This window comes from Macrotis lagotis, chromosome X, assembly GCF_037893015.1.
Source record: "Macrotis lagotis isolate mMagLag1 chromosome X, bilby.v1.9.chrom.fasta, whole genome shotgun sequence".
Lineage (NCBI taxonomy): Eukaryota > Metazoa > Chordata > Mammalia > Peramelemorphia > Peramelidae > Macrotis > Macrotis lagotis.
The window spans coordinates 618,385,526-618,407,226 of NC_133666.1; the positions used below are offsets into that span (position 1 = coordinate 618,385,526).

General features: G+C 38.3%; 1 protein-coding gene across 2 annotated transcripts in view; it reads right to left on the minus strand.

The window, feature by feature from the left end:
- Nucleotides 1-21,701, minus strand: part of ZC3H3 (zinc finger CCCH-type containing 3) — a 527,107-nt gene that overhangs the window by 129,655 nt on the left and 375,751 nt on the right. For both annotated transcript variants that reach the window (XM_074202952.1, XM_074202953.1), the window contains exon 5: nucleotides 12,076-12,251. In XM_074202952.1, the coding sequence (XP_074059053.1) occupies nucleotides 12,076-12,251 (176 nt within the window). The remainder of the gene's footprint in view (nucleotides 1-12,075; nucleotides 12,252-21,701) is intronic.

Consider the following 21,701-nt stretch of genomic DNA (forward strand, 5'->3'; position numbering starts at 1 on the left):
GACAAGCCCCACTTTGCAGAGGAGGAAACAGACACAATGAGGTGAAATGACTTGCTATGTGAGTTAAGTCAAGGGGTCTGCTGAAAGGGGAGGTCTCCTGCCTTGTTGTCAAGAGCCCTTTCTACTATTCAGTATAAAATAAAATGATCTTGTATCCTTAAGTGGTATTTGAGTGACTCCCAGCTTTTCTTGGCAGACTGGGTCATGTTGTCAGTGTACTTCACAGTCATCTCTTGCTCTCCTGGGCAGTGCACTGACTGTTCAGAGCAGTTGAGTCTGGCAGACAGACAGCCTATATCTCATTCACTCTCTTTGTGGGCTTAGGCATGGCTACAACTAGGCCTGAGGAACTTGCCTTAGTCCAAAAGAAAGCCATTCCATGGGAAAATGGCTCCAAGATGTTAAAGCTCAATACTCATCACTGCCTTTTCTAATTCTGTCACTGCTTCCTTTGTGAGCCTGCCCTTGGGGAGCCTTATAAAGATATGCCATTATAATGAGGGGAATAATTAAAGGGACACCTTCAAGCACTTGTTTTTAATTTTCATTTCATTGTTTTTAATTTCCAGGCCATCTCAGCAGTGGCCAGGGGAAAAAAACAAGGCCTGGTAAGCAATCACATTTTGGCATGTGAGGTTCAGAGGGCAGCAAATGCTCTAGATCCAAAGGCTCTGTCCTCATGGAATGTCCTGAAGGAAGGTTCAGTTGGAGCCTATGGCCAAATTAATAATATCCCTTTAATAAGTCAAGGGATGGGCAGATTCAGTGGGGACAGTGACCTCTATCTTTGCTTTAGACAAAGCAAAGATTCACAAATCCCATTCTTAGAATTATGAGGAAACATATATATTAAATGACTTATAACTCAAGAACTTAGTTTTCTTTCCCTAGGGTTCATTAGGCTTTTTCCTACCATCTCAGGCAGTCAAATGGGTGCATCTCTGCTGCTCTCCCTCCTAGAAGTGAATGATTAATGGACTCTGATGATTACTAGTGTTCTCAAATGCTGTCTTCAGACTCCCAAACCCAGAGGGGCTAGCCTTATAACATCTCTTATATTTTCCTCTTCTCTGATGCTGCTGCCTCTTTAGAACAGGAATATTTCATATGTGGACCACCCTTGCCTCATGTCTCTTCTCATGCTGGTTCATCCCTCACTTAGTTGCCAAAGTGATCTTACTGGAAATAGTGTGGGTTTGGCCATGTCACTCTTCTCCACTTCCATCCTCCCAATATCAACTCAATAAACTTCAGTGGTTCCTAATTATGTATAAGATCAAGTATAAAATCCTTTGCTTGCCTTTTAAAACCCTTCATGACCTACCCCTTTTTCTACCTTCCCAGTTTTCTTATACCTTGTTCCCTTTGACATACTGATGCAGGGAAAGATGTAGAGAATTATGAATGTAGAAATTGGGTAGAGATGTAAATTGACTACCACCTACTCCTAGATGTAAATTGACTACCATGGAAAAGATATGAGAATTATGATTGCAGCACAAACAAAATTTGAAATCTTAAAGGCTGCTAATCTTGTCAAATTGAGTGGAGATCCCCATTCTGGATTGAACTGACTAGCATTGATTCATAGTTTAATGTAAAAAATTTGTATCCTGATCTCCTTAGGCTTCACCCTCTACCCCACTCCAGGTCCAGTGAGGGGAAGGGAATTCACCTTTTGCCCTCTGGATGAGAGGCAAGACATAAAAACCTTGGTTGGACTCCACTCAGGGCCACCAATCTTCTCTGATATGCTGGCCCTGCCAATGCTGCTTAGCTGTTCTTTTCTCTATTCCTTCCTTCCTTCCTTCCTTCCTTCCTTCCTTCCTTCCTCTCTCCACCTATCCCTTCCTATGTGTTGTAACTTCTTTTAATAAATTTTGTTTTATTTCCACCCTTGCTTTCCTGAGTCTGAATAATGATTCCTTATAGGCAGAAACTGAAATCAAGTAGCTGGTGGCTACATAATAGCGAGCCAGCCAGGAGACTCTGCCCAGACTTGGGAAATTGGATCAAGCTCCATAGGTAAGAAGCACACCCCCTTTTTTTAGATCCTAGATTTTTAGAAAAGTAGGAAAATTATTGATCCTCTAGCCCTTCTTCTACGTACCTTTTTCCAGAAAACAGGAAAAAGTTGAGTTTTGTGGGGAGTCAGCTAAGTTGATCCCATGTGGTGTTTCGCTGTAGCCCTGTTGTTCAGACTGACTGGAGGAAGGCACTTCTGAGGTGTGTTTGGTTTATACCCCCCTGTGGAGTGAGGGTTGTTAAGGAGATATTTGGCACATGTCCAACTGAGAGTTTGTCTACCCATAAATTGATGGAGAATTAAAACATGGGTAAAACTTGGTACCAAAGACCCCCACCCCCACCCTCTTTGCTCCTAGGAAGAAATTAGATTTGACAAAAGGTAACATCTGATCTCCTGGAAATTATCTTTGGGTGGAACTCTCTCTTTGAAATGCTCTCTCTCTCTCTCATTCTATGTTACCCCCACCCTCTGCAGGGGTGGTGGGGGGAGGGAGAAGGAAAATCTTCCTTTTTAGAACTTAGAAACTCAAACCTGTGTTTCAGATGGAATGCATGCTTTGCTGCAGGAAGGGTAAGGTCCCCCCAAAGAAATTTGTTTTAGAAAATAGAGGACCCCCATGCCTTCTTCCTGGTTTTGGGGGAGGAGGGAGTATTGGGCAATGACCATGTTTTCAATTCCAGGCTCCATTCCCTAAAGACATTAGCTGGGCTGAGAAAGTCTCACCCTTGGGAGGAGGAAAGGGGAAATGAGAAGATTGACTCAGAAGCCTCATGGGCAGTTAGTTAAAGAAAAAAGGGGGAAGATAACTTTCTGGGAGGAAATTCAGATTTCATCTTTTAATTAAGCCTGTGCTAATAACTAATATCTTTGTAATAGAGTAACTGAATTTGAACTTTATAAAGTTACTTAAGAATACATTCAATTTTATCTATTTGTTGGCTACTTCAAAATCTTAACGAATATTTATATGAGGTTCCTCAAGAAATTCTGATTGATTCTAAAGGTTAATTTTTGACTGGTCTTAATTGGTACATTAAAAAAATATATAATATAAATATGTGTGTATATGTGTGTTTTTAAACATCAAGGGGATATTTTCACATCGCTCTACTGGCCTGGAGAGGTGGGAAAATGTTTCTCTATTCTGAGACTTGGTACCAGCCAGGGTATCCAATAATCTCACTTTGATAAATTTGAAACCTTTATACAAGAGTTCTTTCTATGCGTTTGTGTTTGTGTATGTGTGTGTGTGTGTGTGTGTGTGTTTCAGATATGAAATAGTTACAGCTACCTCAGTTAAATGTTACTCCTTTTAGTTTGGGTTTTGAATTCAATTGCATAAAAAGGTCTAATTTTAAGTACTTAATGAAGTGGGATCTGAGCCTATCCCCTTATACCATTTGAAAGTTTGTAAGTGGCAAAATTTGTGAAATGATTTCAGCTGTGAGCTAAATTTTTGTTAATCTAATATTGATTGAAGGCTGTATTCAGTTTATGTTAATTGAGATTTTAAGGTTTAGTAAATGTAGATTTTCTGCCCACAAGAGGCTTTGAAAAGGGAGGGAAAACCTTTGATAGGAAAAGGTTTAAAAAAAACCCCAGAGCTAAATGAGAGTAATTTAGTTCACCTTTGAAAGTTCTGTAACAAGTCTGATTTGTTTTGATGTTAAATCGATATTGATAATTGACAACAATCTCACAAGGTCTTTTGTCTCTTATCACATGTTTATGGAAGGGAAAATACATATATGTATATTTATGGTTAAAAGTAATATCTACTTAACATATGTTATTTGAAAATAAGAAAATAACAGCATTGTCTATCATTTACAACATTTTGCTTTTGTTCTAAGGGGAATGAGATATTTAAATAAGAATCTTATGTTCAATGTAAAATTAATAATGTATGCTTAATTTTAAAGAAGTCAAGAATATGGACTTTCTCATGGTAACTGCAGGCAACTCTGACTGACTAAACAGAGCAATTGTGTGGTCCTCCCTCTGTAAGCACTGTCCTTAGGTACATGAGCAACAAATGAATTATGATTTTTTTAGCCTGACACACTCTTTGTTCTCATTACTGCTCAAGACACCTGAAGTTCTGGTTATAGGTAACTGCTGTATTACATCATATTGATAATTGATCTACCTGACATCAGGTAGACAATATGCCAATGAAGCCATTAGCCCTATGGGGTTTGATGTTAAATGCTGTCTATGGAGTAAGTAACTTTTGAAAGAATGGCCCTAGCCTCAACTGGGGTAGGATTCTCTTAAAGGAATCCCTCACCTCACTCATTGTATGACTTCTCATAGGTTCAATAATTATTTCTCTATGAATGATACCAGATCTACTTACCTAGACTGAGTACTTCCCTGGATTTCACATCATCAAAATGCTTGCACAGTGGGGAGTCAGGAGGAGATGAATTCCAATCCTGCCTCAGATATTTACTTGGCTATGTGACCCTGGACAAATCACTTAACCTCTCTTAAGTCTCAATTTTCTGATCTATGAAATGGGGATGATAATAGCTTCTACTTCAAAGGACTGTTAGGAAGAACAAATGAAATAACATATGTTTTAAGGACTTTGCAGATTTTAAAGTGTTAAATAAACGATAGCTATTATTGGACATCACCACCTGGAATGACATCCCAAATTCAACATGACAGTATTTTTGAAAAGAGCAACATGATACTTCAGTCAATCATCTTTTTGAACTTAAGTCAACTTTAATTCATCACTAGCCCTTCACCACACAGATCTAATCAGTTGCCAACTCTTTTTGAGTTTTTCCTCTGCAACATCCTCTGGTTCCCTTTTCTCTACTCCCATCAAAACCTTAATTCAATCCTTCATCACTTTCACCTACATTTTTGCATTGGTCTCCTAATCTTCTTGCATCAAATCTATCCTCTTTCCAATCCATCCTCTACATTTATCAGTGATTTTTCTAAAGACACAGATCTGATTATGTCATTTTCCTGCACAAAAACTTCAGTGGTTTCTTGTTACCTCTAAGATCAAGTACAAACTCATCCATTTGGCATTTAAAGCCCTTCAGAATCTGGCTCCAAATGATGTTGCAATGCTTATCATACACAATTCTCTTTTATACACACTCTAATCCAGCCAAACTGACCCTCTTGTTTCTCTCATGCAGGATAATCTATTTGCTTTTGCACAGATTGTTCTCTACACCTCAAATGCATTCCCCTCCTACCTTTAGCTCTCAGAAAGGTTTCCTTCAAAGTATATCTCAAATGCTGCATCTTTCATGAAGCTGATTACCCCTCCAACCCTGAAAACCTCTCTCTACCAACAAAGATACCTTGTATTTATTTTATATATAGCTTTATGTATTCATGTTGTCTTAGAAAGTAAGCCACATGAAGGCAGGGATGGTTTTGTTTTTGTCTTGGTATTTTTTTTTTCACTTTCCAAAGTGTTGGCACATAGCAGGCCCTTAAATAAATTGTGTTGATTGTTTGCTAATGGAGAAATCCAGGTCTTCTTTCATACCTTACTCTGCTTTTCTCTATCTTAAGACTTTTTTCTTCTCTTCCTCTTTTCCTCCCTGTCTTAGACCCCTTTTTACTTCTCCATTTCCCCTTTTCTTTCTATCCTTCTCCCCCCAAATCCCCCTTTTTAATGCCTTTTCTCTCTTCCTAATCACTTTTGTTTTGGACTCTCTTCATTTCTCTCAGGCTTCCTTGTATTGAAAACAGAAGCACAAAATTTGAGAGACCTCAGTGGCCCTCTAGTATAAATTATACACAAGGAGGAAATCCACACTGTAACATAACAGACAAAGTCCCTTTAGATTAGTAGATGGGGGGCAGCTAGGTGGTGCAGTGAATAGAGCACTGGTCCTGGAGTCAGGAGGACCTGACTTCAAATGCAAAATCAGACACTAATTACTTAGTTGTGTGACCTTGGGCAAATCATTTAATCCCATTTGCCTTGTAAAAACTTAACAAAAAGGGGCGGCTAGGTGGTGTAGTGGATAAAGCAGTAGTGGATAAAGTACCGGCCTTGGAGTCAGGAGTACCTGGGTTCAAATCCGGTCTCAGACACTTAATTACCCAGCTGTGTGGCATTGGGCAAGCCACTTAACCCTGTTTGCCTTGCAAAAAAAAAAAACTTAACAAAAAGAAAAAAGATTAGCAGATCAGGCATTATCATCTCCATTACAGATAACTATATTGAGAGTGAAAGAGGGTAGGTGACTTGTCCTAGTTTGTCCTAGGTCACATACCTAGTGAATGTCAGAGGAAAGACTTGACTCCAAATTATCTGATAGGTTATGACTTGAGAAGGACCTCATGAAGTAGTGTGACCTTGAACAGGTCACAAACTCAGGAGTCAAAGGTAAGGACAAAAGGGACATTCTGCTTTTCTGTTCTTTAGCATGACCCTCAAGTCTTGAAACATAACAAAACCAAACTAGTATGATAGATGAGTTACAGCTTTTGTCCTTTAGGAATTCCATATCTGAGCACAGATACATAGTCCATGACGACATGGAGCAACCTGTTCTGAAGTAAAGGCTAGGGCAAACCTACAGGAAAGATAAAAGAACACATAATGAAATCTAGATGACTAAAGTGAGGCTATGACAACTGAGGAGCTGTGGGAAGCTTTCTAGAGAAAAGAGTTTTGATCAAGTAATTGAAATCTTGTGATTGCTTTTCCAAGTGTGCCATGTAGAGGATAGAGGAACTCTATTTTCCTGCCTTATTCTTCCCTCCAGAATTACAACTTGAATGATTCTTTTAACCAGCATAAAATTCCTTTGCCCTATTAGGGCAAAAGGAAAGCCAAGATATCTGGACCAAGTTAACCCCTCTCAGATTGACAATGTATTGCCTTTTTCATCCCCATCTGATAGCAAATGGCCCACTGTTGGGGTAAGCCACAAAACACATGTGAGGCAGGATATTAGAGAGATTATCTGCTTTCTAAAGAATCAAGTTGACTCTGACTGAAAGAACTTGGATTGGTTGGAAACTATTGCTCTCCTGAAAAGATTATTGGGGCAAATCAACTAGAAGCAGGGAACAAGTAGAAGAGTCAGAGGGGTGAGGGGCAAGAATGCTTTATAAAAATATGTTCCTGTTTGGCACCATGTAAATATTTCTACTTCAAGGGTAATGGAAAAAATTCTACTCACACAATCACCCTTTTTGAGACTAATGGGGAAAGAAATTTAATCCTAAACCTTGAATTTTATTTAAAGATGAGTACATTGAATGCTGTCTTGGAATTAGTAAGTTCAAATCCAGTCTCAGAATCTTACTAGTTCTGTGACCCTGGCATGTCACTTAACCCTGTCTGCCTCAGTTTCCTTATACATAAAATGAGCTGACTGGCTATCATCCTTAGTATTTGAAGTAATTAAAGAAGATCATGATATGGACATGATTTTGATTAAAGTGCGGGAGTATTGTGTAAAGACACCCTTCTCAACTGCCTCTTCCAGCACCACCTTAACCCAGTGACCTGATATATCATATTAGAAATAGGACTTACGGTGTTGGTCTAGATACAATGGGCAACCTTGGCCTTTTAGATGGGGGTCTTTCCCATATCACTGAGGCTTAGGAATTTTAACAATGATAGTCAAAGTAGCTGCTATTACCCTTTAGTCTTTGTCAGTGGGTATATCTAATGTTTGGCAACAGGTCATTGTCAGTAGGTATAGCCAATGTCTGGAACTACAATTCCACTTGTGTTAGGTAACATGTAATCAGTATGGTAAAATTATCCTAATCTTTTTGTGAGAGTCTATTTTAATCAATTTTTGTGACCAAAGTTTCTCTGGAACCCACAGTCTTTGGTCTTTGGTTTCCTGGAAGCTGCCTAGTGGCTCATTGGAATAATGCTGCCAGATCACTAGCTGGCATCATTTATGGGTGGAACTATGACAGTATCTGATCATCTTTGAACCTCCAACTTCCATTTTTGATTAATAAAAACATTTTTGGCAAATGCTTTCACACTGGACTGACTTGTACTAGTCCAAAATTTCAACTCTAGTGGTACAATGTGAATGCCCTCAACCAGCCTTCATAGTGTTGCCCCAGTTTCAAAAATCAACAAAATAGAACTGAGATCCTATTTCATTATTCCTAGTTGGGGTATCCAGGCAACTTGGACCTGCTCTGAATATTCTAATTGGAAAATGAGATAAGAAGGAAATGGCAAACAACTCCAATACCTCTGCCAAGAAAACCCCAAAGGGGGTCATGAAAAATCGGACACTGCTGAAACAACTCAACAGCAACATTTCTAATCTTATATTTCTAGGAATATTTCTGATCATTTTGGCAAAAATCTTGTAGAAGGAGAAAAAAAACAATAACCCGATCCATGTGTATAGTATTGTAGCTGCAACACTTTTCATACATAATTCCTATCTCAATGGATCTTTATAAAAGTCTGGTGAGGCAAGAGAGATACTCTCCTGTTGAAAAGGTAAAGAAAAATGAGAAAAAGGGACTTATGTTAACTCAGGAACAAGTATTCTTTTTCCATTTTCTGAAAACTTTAAGGTTTGCAAGGCTATGAGAGAGACAATAATACAAATGTTATTATTTCCAAATTATAGATGAGTAAATTGAGGCTTAGACAGAGAGAGGAGGGTACTTATCTAAAATTACATGGCTAATTAGTGGCAAAGGTTGGGCTCAAAACCCAGATCACCTTGCCTTTAAAGTCTACTGCTCCTTCCATTATCTCATGTGTTAAAGAGGCTTCCTGATTTGCATCACACATCAGACGGGATATTAAAGAATGTGATAGGGCAAAGAAGAGATCTAGACAAAGTGCTAAACTTTCATGGAAGTCTTCATGAAGGAAGAGAAACACTTCAGTAAACAGAGATAAGCATTTAAAAAAAAATAGGTTAGGGATTGAATCCTCTTGGAGGTAGGTAAGGGAAAACATGTTATTGGAAGTATTTTCCCGGTATGGGGATGGAATAATGCATAGAAGAAGAGAGTAGGATAAGGTCAGGGAACAGCAAGTAGTAGAAAATCTATAAATCGGCTGAAATGTAGACTATGAGAAGAGGAATAATGTGAAATAAAGCTGAAAAGGCAAGCTGAAGCTAGACCATGATGGTCCTTAAATGCCATGCAGGTGAAGGAATTTATTCTTTATCTGAGATGGAAGAAGGAGTCATCTAAGATTTTTGCACAGAGGAGTGACATGGCTAGATTTTTGCCCTTAGACAATTATTTTAACAGTTTGGGAGACACTGGAAGCAAGGAGACCAATTAGGAGACTTGCAACAGACCAAAAGAGGGATAATAAGGGCTTAACCTAGGTGGCATTCTGAAAAGAAAGAATGAACAAATTTGAGAGATTGCTACTGAAGAGAGAATCAATGATTTTGGGCACTAAAAATTAAGAGAGAGAAGAATAAAAGATACTTTTAAGTTTAGGAGGATGGTAGTACCATCAAATAAAATTACTTAAGCATAAGAAGAGTAAGTTTTGAGAACAGATCATGAGTTCAGTTTTGGACAATCAGGTGTTGTGAGACAACTGTTAGGAAATATCTTATCAGTGAGTTGAGCATATGGATCTAGAGCTCAGAGCAGGAAATACAGACTTGGAAGTCATCTGCATGTAGATTATATTTGAATGGGGAATATGGGTGGTTAAGAATGACAAGTAGGAACATGCATAGCATAAAGGGAAGATTTTGTTGTAGACAAGGGAGTAACAGAGAACTAACAGTGATGAAAAAGAAATCCCCAAGCATCCATTCATAAAACATTTTTAAAAAATGGTTCAGGAGTCAGATCAAGAAAAAGTATATGGGGACAGTGGATAGATAGAGCACTGGCCCTACAGTCAGGAGGACCTGAATTCAATTCCAATCTGACACTTGATACTTACCAACTGTGTGACCTTGGGTAAGTCACTTAACCCCAATGCCAAAGGTGCTTACTAAAATGAGGACTGTAAAGGGTGGAAGAGATGCTAGAAATTAAATGAAAGATTGGGAGAATAGATTAAGGAAAAATGAGATATTCAGAGAGATAGAAGGTTAAGAAAATTTCATTAAAGGAGAGAATTTCAGAATAGGGGAAGTAAAGTAGTTGGGGAAAAGATGAAGCCTAAAAGTATATGATCTTGGTTGATAGGAGACTGTGGTAAAGAGAAGAAAGTGGTCATTTGAGTTAAGGAAAAATATGTGTTGAAAGGTTAATATTGCCATGTGGACTATAACCAGGCAGAGAGAGATGAGATTTGTTTTGCATGACCTCAGAGGGAAGAACTAGAAATAAAAGATGCAAATTGCATAGAAGTAGGTATTAATTTCATATAAAGAAAAACTTCCAAATGATTTGAACTAATAGTGAAGTGGATTATCTTAGGAGATAGATGATCAGTTCCCTATCACTGTTAAGTCTCTAGGTGGAGAACAGATGACCATCTATGAAGGATGTGCAGAAGGGATTCCTGATCAGGCATGAGCTAGATCAGAGGTTCATAAACTGGTGTTTGCAAACTGATTCAAAAAACATTTTTTGTTATTATATTTCAACAAAATTGGTTTCCTTGCCAATCCTATGTATTTGATTTTATGCATTTATAAACATTACTCTGAGAAGGTCTCCAGTTTTACTAAACTGGAAAAGGGGTCTATGACATAAAAAAAGTTAAGAATTCCTGAACTAGAGACTCTGAGAATTCTTATAGTTCAAACTAAGTATTCTTTCCATTACATTTCTCACCACATTTTTGTTGTAAAAACTATTATTTGCCTCAGAGAAGTTTATGGCCAGGGTCAGTAGTATGTGTGCTGAACAGGTCATGACCTTTTCTGAGATGCTCTCCAGGTGCCAGTCCCTTGTTATGGTTCTCTGAGGTGCTAGGGAAATATGGTGGCAGCTGGGGCCCTTGCAATCTGGCACACAGCTTAGAATCTCGCTCTTCTTGATGGACAAGAAAGAGAGAAAATTGGACTGAGACTGAAATATTTTTCTAGTTAATTTGTACAATAACCGAGTCCAAAGAATTTCCTTCTCCTCATCCCGCTTCCCTGTGCAGCTGGAGCTAGAGGTGCGGCTGAGATGCCGATTTTAGACACAGTTAGCGAGGCATTGCCAACATGATTACGGCAGGAGCAGCAGGCCCCAGGTGTTCACTAACCCCTATCTTGTTTATCATACCTGCCTCATTTCTTTTGTCCAAAAGGAAAACACACGCATACGCATATGCACACAGACACACGTGTGCATACCTCCTTAGAAAATGAAGGGAAGCTAAGCCAAGTGATAAAGGCAGTCATACTGCTCCCTTGGGGCTGTCCTCTTCCTTCCTGTCTCCTTTCCAGCCTTCTCCCTTGGGATGTCAAGATAATTGAAATTTCCTCACCCACTGGGGAACTAGGTTTTGAGGCAAGTCTTCCTTCTCTGTTCCAAGATTCTCAATCTGTCTTGTTTTTGACACTCTTGAGATTTTCTTTCATATGTATTTAATAAGAAAATTAATTCCCTGTGCTGGGCTCAGAACCATTTGGGAGGCATTCATTTGGAGTGCTTCCCTTGGCACTTTATCCCTTTGCTCAGAGCTGAAGTGTAGCTAGGGCTCATTGGAGCCTGATTAGCCTAGGACTGAGGATTCTGCCCTTTGGTTGGTTGAGAAGAAATTAAAAAAAAATACCTGGAAGGAGTGGGAAGGCTGCTTGGCACTGTGAATGCTTGTTACATGTTCTCTAGACTCAATCATGTGGCCAAGCCTCAAAAAGTCAGTGAGAGCACTAGGACAGGCCTTCAGGAGGCAGCAATTGGGAAAGTTTAGTTTACATTTGTTCTGTAGTACTTAGAATCATAATAGGGTCACAAAATTAGAGACAAAAAGAACCTTAGAGATCATCTATTCCAACTCTTACTTTACAAATGAGGAAGCTGAGTTCTAGAGTTGGAGACTAATGTCCTAATGGTGGTGCTGAAGTCTCTCTCAACTGCATTCCCACTGCCCCCCCTCTCTTTTCAGCCACATGATCAGTAAGTGCCCAGGTCACCTGCTCTTAGAAGATTTTTGTTGCTCCCATCATTAGGTCTGCCTGAGGTCTTGGAAAGCTTGTTAGCTGATACCCTGTACATGACACCTCCGATGCACCGGTAGCCCTTGCTCTTCCATGTTGGGGGACTTGTCTGTGCTTTCCCACTCAGGGCTGAGTGTCGCATTCGATTCAGTCTGCAAAAACAAGGAGACATCATGTCATGTCAAGAGCTGGTGAAATATATTGGATGCTTCTCTGACAAATATAAGGGAAGACAGATTGAATACAGAACATCGTGAAGAGATAACAGGGTCAAATAGGAGAAAATTTAGGTTAACTGATCGAGTCCACTGTCATGTGGGATAAGAAACACAATTTTTGATGATGACCTCTGAAGGGCTGTATATCATGGCTTAAAGAGCAACAATGAGAACACTAAGAGCAACTCAACTGTCTACAATGCTCTGAGGTTTGCTTTATAATCATCCTGTAGAGTGTGAGGCTCAGAGAAGGGAAGTGACTGGTATATGGTCATGGGAGCGAGCTCAGGTTCAATAGCATTCATGTTACTTGCTTCAGAGAATTAGTCCAGGTGGTGAATGATGTAATCAACAACAAGGACAGCAGGCTTAGTATCATAAAATAACCAGGTCTGTAGTTTCAAGCTATACAGGCCCAGACCAGAGTCTCCTTTTCTCCCTCTCTCTCTTTAATAAAGAAAATTAATTTGTCAAATTACCCTGAAAATGATGAAAATGTCAGAAAACTAAGCAGAGTTAGGGCATTACAAGTTCAAAGTGACTGGAAAAGAGTGGAGGAATCTTAAATGTGAACTATTAGCTGAGCACTAAGTGCTGCACAAACATCTCATTTGCTCTTTCCAACAACCCTGAGGCAGGTGCTACTATGGCCCCCATTTTACAGCTGAAGCAGAGACAAGTTAAGTGACTTGTCCAGGGTCACACAGCTAGTAAGTGTCTGAGGTCAAAATTGAATTCAGGTCTTCCTGACTTCAGAACCAGCACTCTGTCCCACTGTTACCTAGATGCCTAGATAACTGGGTGGTACAGTGGATAGAGATAAAAAAAATAGACATGCAGAAAGTAATAAATATTTCTAATGAAGTAACTGCAGCTCACGGAATTTTAAAGGCAAAGATCAGTGATGTGACATTTATACCTTTTCTCTCCTGTCTCTCTATTTGGCTTTTAATGCTTTTTTTCTCCTATCCAAAATTGGAGGGGGGGGAATGAACAGCTTAGATTTCTAAAGAATTTATTGATAAAGTTTAGAGGTATTTATTTTAATAAGAATGAAGGAATACATTCCAATGGTGAAATTTCAGTTGTCAATGAACTGGCAAGAAGGGAGGAAGGACCCGGTGGGCCATTCCTGAGTAGAGAAAGACCATGTGTCTGGGGAAATGGAAACAAAGCTCTGTAAAGAGAAATGGTTTTCTAGGCCTAGTTCATCTTTATGCTCTATAGTTAATGAAGGTGAGCCTCAAGACTAATTAGTGCCTTTCTACTTGCTTCCCCCAGGCCCTAAAGATACCTGATTGCTGTCAAATATTTTTTGCATAAAGATCTATAAGGCCTCTGTGAAGAAAGGCCCTGCACGAGCAAGAATGGCACTTTCCATTCTAAGTCTTTTGCCAAAAGCAGCTCTGTCGACTGGGAAAAGCTTAGTATGCCCAGATCTATAAGCAGTCCTCACTTTATTTGGAAGTGCTGGGCTATCTGGCTCATCTTCTTTGACAGGGAACCTCACATTAGCCCTTAGGTTATACATATGCCTCTGGTCTGCAAATATGGGATTTGTCCGAGATGTGCCTGTGGCTGCTTCCTTCTACTGTTTCACTCTTGTCTTCCTTCTTTAAATGCTCTGCCAGTTTCTCAGGTCCTCAGAGAACTAAATTAACAGCAACATTAACCTTCCTCTCCTGGGAGCAGCTCCACTGCTATTACTCTTTTATATCATTATTCTATTGTTGCCATATCATTATCATCTTATTGTCCTTTGGATTTCAAGAGGAGTACTACATGTAGAATCTGCTTGCTCATCTCATTTCTTTCCTTCCTTCTTTTTTCTGAATGTATCTACTCTCTTTTCATCATCTTATTCTTCTTTCTACTCATTCTTCTCCCTTTACTTTTTGACCTCTTCTTTTGTGCTGTTCAGCTCCTTCCCTTTATCAACTTTTTCTTCTTCTACTCTCTTGCTCTTCTTATCCTTTCTCTTTCATTTTCTCTTTCCCTCCTTATCTACATTAGTGATTTTCCTTCTGCCTATTTTCTGTAGAGGTCATAGGGTTTTTTTTTCCTTGGGAATTTAATTCACTTGGTTTTAGAATTCTCAACCTGGAGGCCTTGACTGTGAGCACAAGCTCATATGCCTTGATGGCTACTCTCTCTAGGAGAGGACACTTGTCCTGTTTCACATTCTACCCTGTTCATTTTCTTGCAATCAACCTTGTCACTGTCTCTCCTCCCCCACCTTGCCAACTTTCCTAAACCTGTCCCTCAGATTTTCTACCTGGTTCTCCAGGAGACCCGATCAAATTAATACTGCCATCTATTAGAAAGGGTATGTAAATAAAATCCCCTATAGTACAACTCACCACCTCTGTGATCACAAACCAAAATATCCCTCCTTAGCTACCAGACCCCATTAGGGTTTATCACTCTTTATATTTGTCCCTCTGTTGCTATCTCCTTCAATCACATACACACCACACCACACTAGGTCAGTTGGCTAAGGTACCTTCCCCAGCTGAAGTCAGGTTGGTGAGCTTCTGCCTGTTGGAAGCAAAGTATTGGGTCAAAGTGTGGCCTTCTTAGAGCTAGGCCAGGACATGCTCACTGGCCTAGATGGTACAAGAGAATCATAATATAAGCAAAGCTCTTCAGAGGGATAAGATGACAGGAGGAATGAAAGAATAAAAAAGAAAGAGATGGGTGGTGGGGAGAGAAGGGAGATAAGAAATATGGAATAGAGAAAGCCAACAAAAAACTCAAAATGAAATATTCTACAGGTTTGTCCTTGGACCCCACAGATAGGGCAGCTACTGGTTAAGGTAAGAGGCAGTCTAAAGAATAACATAGCACCTGCCTTCATCTTCAAAAAGTGAAGGATGAGTCTAAATTATAACTTCTCAGTGAGTAGCTTTTTATACTTGAATTTTTCAAGCCCTTTTGAAGCCCTATTTTAGGTCTGCCCTCCCTGCCTGCAGATGCTTGACTCCTTAACCTCTCTGGGGGATCAGCTCCAGTTATGCTTTCCCCTCTATGTAAACCAAAAGGGCTTCTGCTTTTGTTCTAACAGTATTTCTGTCTTAACTTCGATTAACAAAAATGTTGAGAATATTCTTTAATTTTGATAGTATAATAGTAACATTTACCATTAACTACCTCTTTTTTTAATCAATATTTTATTTTATTTTTCCAATTACAGGTTATGGAAATTTTTCAACATTCATTCACTTACATATTTCTAAGTTACCCATTTTTCTACTACCCTCCCTTCTGCCTCCCTCCCCTTGGTGATGAATAGTCCTGATAAAGTTGTACATACATATTTTTGTTTAACATATTTACATATTAGTCATTTTGTGTATGAGGAATTAGGATTAAGGGAAAAGAAAGGAAACATGGAATAGGAAGGAAAAGCATAAGAGAATTTTTAAGAAAGTGAACCTAGTATCCATCCAGATTCTGTGGGTTTTCCCCCCTTCTGGATGTGGATGGCATTGTCCTTAACAAGTCTCCCAGTGTTGTCCTAGAGCTCTGAACTGCTGAAAAGAGCTGCATACATCATTAAATTACCTCTTTCAAAAAGCAATGTATAGAGCACTGGGACTGGGCTCAGGAAGATATGAGATCAAATTCCATCTCAGATACTTTTATTAGCTGTATTAGATATTTATGATAAAAATGACTTCTATTTTTATGGTGTTTTAAAGATGTGCATAATTTTTCCCAACTTAGTGAGGTTGCTAATAAAAATATCATCATATGGAAAAGAAAATGCAAACTTACAGAGCTGAAATAAATTGTCCAGGATCTCATAACTAGTTAAGTGTCAGAAACAGGATTTGAATTCAGCTATTATCATTCCAAGATTAGTAATACTTTTCCCATTTGTTTTCCATCCACCTTCACTCCTCTAGATTTCTCTACTATGCCCCAGGAATCTTTTCACCCTTACCAGGCCCCTCTGCTTGTGGGGCCACTGACTCTGACCTAGGGAGTCCTAACCCAGGCCAGTTACCTTTGCAACTCTCACATGGCTGTATTTGTCTAGCCTTCTCTGGCACCTTCCCTCCACACCTCCCCTTTTAGGTTTCTTTTTGTGTACTATATTCTCCTGTTGGATTATAAACTCCTTAAGGAAAGAGAGACTGACTGTCTTTCTATTTTGTATTTGTATTCCTAGTGTTTAACATAGTGACTGACCCAGAGTAGGTGCAGTTTTTATTCATTTATTATTATTTTTCTTTAGGTTTTTGCAAGGCAGATGGGGTTAAGTGGCTTGCCCAAGGCCACACAGCTAGGTAATTATTAAGTGCCTGAGACTGGATTTGAACCCAGGTACTCCTGACTCCAGGTGCTCTATCCACTGTGCCACCTAGTCACCCCAGGTGCAGTTTTTAGAGAGAGGAAAGACTGCTTGCTAAGGCTTCAAGTAGACAAGAAAGACCTTATCTGAAGGGGATAGGAATGAAGGTAATCGAAACAGACAGACAGGATTTAGGTAAATAGAAAGCATGGGAATGGGACTTCCCTGGCCATTTCAGGCCATAGGAATATTCCTTCTTACAATTCTTTCCATCAAAAACATATTAAAATAGATAGGATAACATATAAGAATTACACAGGATAATGAGGACAAAGGAAAGATTCAGACTAAATACTCTGGTAAATCTGAGAAGACTTTCATTTGGAGAGCATAGGAAAGGTTTCATGGAGGACATGTTGGAAGTTGATTTTCAAAATATAGCCAAATTTCAATATACAGAGATATAGGAAGAGCATATTCTAGGCATAAGAGTAAGAAAGCATAAACAAATGCAGGGGAGGTAGGGAAAGAACAAAGAATAGTTATTAGTGCAGTCCAGTGGAAATTTAGAGGAAGGGAAGAGTAGCAGAAGGAAATAGAAAGGTAGACTGAAACCAGAGGGACCTTGAATGCTGAGGATTATTTATTTAATCCAGGAGGTGTTAGATAACAGCACTGGCTAAAACTTCCAGGTTTGTGACTAAAAGAAAAACAGATATACATGAGAACAGAGTTTTATGGTTTATATAAAACTTTCATATTAGTCAATTCTTTTGCTAGTTCAGTGAGGTAGGAAGAGAAGGATTATTGTTCATATTTTGTAAATGAAGAAATTAAGACTTTAGCAGGGGAAGTGATTGTTTCAAGGTCACATGATTATCAAGGAAAGGAGTTAAAATTGAAACCCAAAGCTCTTGACTTCTATGTCAATATAATAACAAATAAAATCCTGCATTTATATAGTTCTCTAAGGCTGAAAAAGTGATTTACAAATACTGTCTCATTTGATCATCTCTGGAGTGGGTACTGAGAAATCAAGTCTGCTGCCCTGAGTCAAAAGGCTGGTAAGTATATGAGGCCTTATTTGAACTCAGGTCTTACTGATTACACATCTAACCATTGCACTACCAAGTTATCCACTCTATATTTTCCTTACTGGGAGAGAAGGGAAGGGAAAGAAGAGGGAAAAGGGATGTTGACACAATACTGGATTTAGCTCTCTCTAATGGATCATAGTATTTTAAAGTTGGAAGGGCCTAGAGAGATTATCTAATTTAATCTTCTTTTTTGATAAATAAAAAGCATTTTGGTATGCCTATGGTGACAAAGTTGAATACTTGCTTTCCTGTTCTTCAATTCTGTCATTTCCATGCAGGAACACCCCATCTGTATCCTAGGCCAACTTGTCCCATGGGGGACTCTCCTCTCTTGGCTGGTCCTATTAAAGAAGGACTCATGGTAATAGTGCCACTGAACCAAAAATGAACAGTTCTTGTTTTAGCTGAGAGAGGAAAGAGATTGTATAGGGGGCATCCTTACCATATCAGACTCACTCAGGAACAGTTATCATCGACATTTAGACTAATTCTAGTGGGAATGTCTTTATGCAAATTAAAGCTCTAATTCGATATTAGTTCAGACTATGCTTATAATGCTATTACTTCAAAGAATATCAACAGGACTGTACTGAAAAATCTGTGTAAATTAAAGCATGGTAGTCAGTCTATCAGCAAAATGCAATCCCTGTACGAATTACCTTTAAATGAAGATGTGTTTGAAAGAGAGAATAGAGCATGTAATTGTTATATTTATTGGTAGCAAGACAAGCCGACTCACTTAACTTGCTGTTGTCCCTGGCTAGCAGCTCAAGATGTCCAACTCCCCAGAAGCTGCTGAGTATGCTGAAATTGTGCAATGTGAGGGGTAACTTCAGGACAGGATGTCCTGAATCGCCTAGGCTCTGCTAGTTCCTCTCCTTCAGCTGGTGCTCTGTTTAGACCAAGGTCAGGGTTTCAGACTAGAGAAGAGATCAAGGGGTTGGGTATGGTATGCAAGACTAGGAAACAAGGTTGGTGTGGAGAATGCATTCTAACAAGAAACTGATTCATCTGATACAAGAACATTAGCTACTCCCTATTAGATAAATGGTCAGTGACTCTGGGCAATTTCAAAAAAAGAAATCTTAAACTTAAAACCATGCTTTAAATCACTAATAATCAGAGAAATGTAAATTAAAGCACCTCAGCGGGTCCTACCTTACACATAGCAAATTGAAGACCAAAAAAAGTGAAATGATAACTGTTGGAAAAACTTCAGGAAAATAGACATAAACAAATAGGCACTGCTGGTGGAACTGTTAATTGGTTTAGCAGTCTGGAAAGCAATCTGAAACCATGTCCCAAAGAGCACTAAACTGTATATACCTTTTGATTTGGAGATATACCATTACTAAGCATAATCTCAGAGATCAAACAAATAGTAAAAGGACCCACATGTACAAAAATACTTATAATAGCTGCTTTGTTATGGCAAAGAACTACAAACTAATGGAGTGGCTCACTTATTGGGGAATTCTAAGCAAATTATGGTATAGGAATTAAAACTACTGTGCCACCAGGTACCAAGATAAGATCAAAATAAGTTATCATAAGTAAATAAGAGGAGCATGGGAAAATTTATGAATAAGGATAAATTCAAACAAGAGACAGCAAGGATTACAGGATATAAAATGGATGATTTTGATTACATGAAATTAAAAAAAGCTTTTCACAAATCAAACTAATGTAAGTAAAATTAAAAGTAAAAGAAACAAGGGGAAAATTTTTTAGAGTATTTCTCTGATAAAGACCTCATTTCTGAAATACATAGGAAACTGACTCTTAAGAATCATTTCCCCAGTTGATAAATGATAGAAGGATATGAACAGGCAATTTTAGCTTATATTAATATACACATGAAAAAATGTTCTAAATCACTACTGATCAGATAAACACAAATTAAAGTAACTGAGATACTACCTTGTACCTATAGACTAACATAAAAGAAAAGGAAAATGACAAATGTTGGGGGGAAAGTAGGAATGTGGGGAAATTAGGATACTAATAATGCACAGGTGGTAAAGTTGTGAACTGATCTAATCATTCAGAAGAACAATTTGTAACTATGCCCAAAGGGCTATATAAAACTTCATTAAAACCCAATAATACCATTTTATTTATATAACAAAGATTTTTTCAGAAGTGGAAGAAAGAGGACACAAATATTTAAAGCAGCTCTTTTTGTGGTTTCAAAGAATTGAAAACAAGGAAATGTCTATCAATGGGGAATCGCTGAATAAATTGTGGCATAATATTATGATGGAATACTGTTGTGCTATTAAAAAAATGAGCAGGATGATTTTAGAAAAACCTTGTAAGTCTTAAATGAACTGTTATAGGATGAAGGGAGGAGAACCAGGAGAATATTATACATGGTAGATAGCAATATCAATGAAAGATTTAGCTATTCTGATCAAGACAATGATCCAAGGCTGTTCCAAAGGACTCAAGATAAAACATGTTATCCACCTTTAGAGAAAGAACTGATGAACTGTAAATGCAAAATAAATCATGCTTTAAAATTTTTTTAAATTTTTATCTTTTTTGGGGGAGGGAAGTGTATCTTTTCTTTTGCAACATTGCTAAAATGGAAATAGGTTTTGTATGACTTCACATTTCTAACTGATGTCAAATTCCTTGCCTTCTCTAGGAGGGGGGAAGAAGTTTGAGAAAAGGAGAGAATTTAGAACTCACTTTTTAAAAAAAATGAATATTTAAAAAATTTACATGCAAATGGAAATATTCAACGAAGTAAGAATATATTGGATAAAGTTTCTGTGCCATGAGAAATGTGAAGGGACATACTTTAAGAGAAGCCTGGAAAGATTTATATGAATTGATTCAGAGTAAAATAAAAAGAAGCAGGAGAACAATATAATAACAATATTACAAACAAAAGGATCTTTGAAAAATGTAACAATCTCTGTTACCCGCAATCATATCTCTTTACAAATCTACTATTTCCTGGATTCTAAACTAAAATGGAACTCTTTCTCAAAAGAAGAGAATACCAGCAAATAGGCACTAAACCTAGGCAAACTAAATCTGACTACTAGAAGGCACTGGCTCTCTGGACAAAGCCAGCACTACATAATCTTTTGGCATCACAGTAACCCCCACTATGTAAACTGAGAAGCTGGAAATACAGAGAACCAAATATGAAAGAAATCAAGAAGAGTTCAATTTGGTCTTAATTTCAAATTTGGTCTTAAAACAAATTTAAACATTTATGATTTGGTGATTGAGTGGATGTAGGGGGTGAGTGAGAGTAGAAAATCAAGGATAACACCAAAGTTGTAGGCTGGATCACTTGAAAGATGCTGGTACCCTTGACATAAAAGGGACGTCTGAAAGAGGGAAGGGTTTAGTTCTGTTTTGACCATGTGAGTTGGGGATGCCAATGGAAAATCCAATTTGAAAGATGCAGGAGGCAATTAGAGATATGTGATTGTAGCTCAGCAGAGAGATGAAGGCTGGATATATAGATCTGGAATCATGTACATAAAGATGGTAACTAAACTTATGGTAGCTGATGAGATCACCAATGGAGAGAGGTGGTACAGAAAGAAAAGAGGAGTTCCAAAACAGAGCTTTCAGATATGTCCAAGGTTAGAAGGTGTGACATGAATGAAGAACCAGGAAAGGACACCAAGAAGGAATAGTCAGCTAGGAGAATAAGAGTAGAGCAATATCACAAAAAATTAAAGAGAAAAGAGAATACCCAGGTCATTGGCAGATGATGTCAAATGCTATAGAGAGGTTAAAGAATATCAAAATTGAGAAAAGATTTAGCAATTAATAGTTCCCTGGAATATTTGAAGAAGGCAGTTTTAATTGAATGATGAAACTGGGAGACAAAGCATAAAGTGAAAAGCATGTGTGACAAGAGGAAATAAAATCAATGATTGTAGATGATTTTCTATAGGAGAACTATAAAGGAATCTATCAGAGGTGGTGAGATCTTTCTGGAGGAGATATGGGTATGTTTGT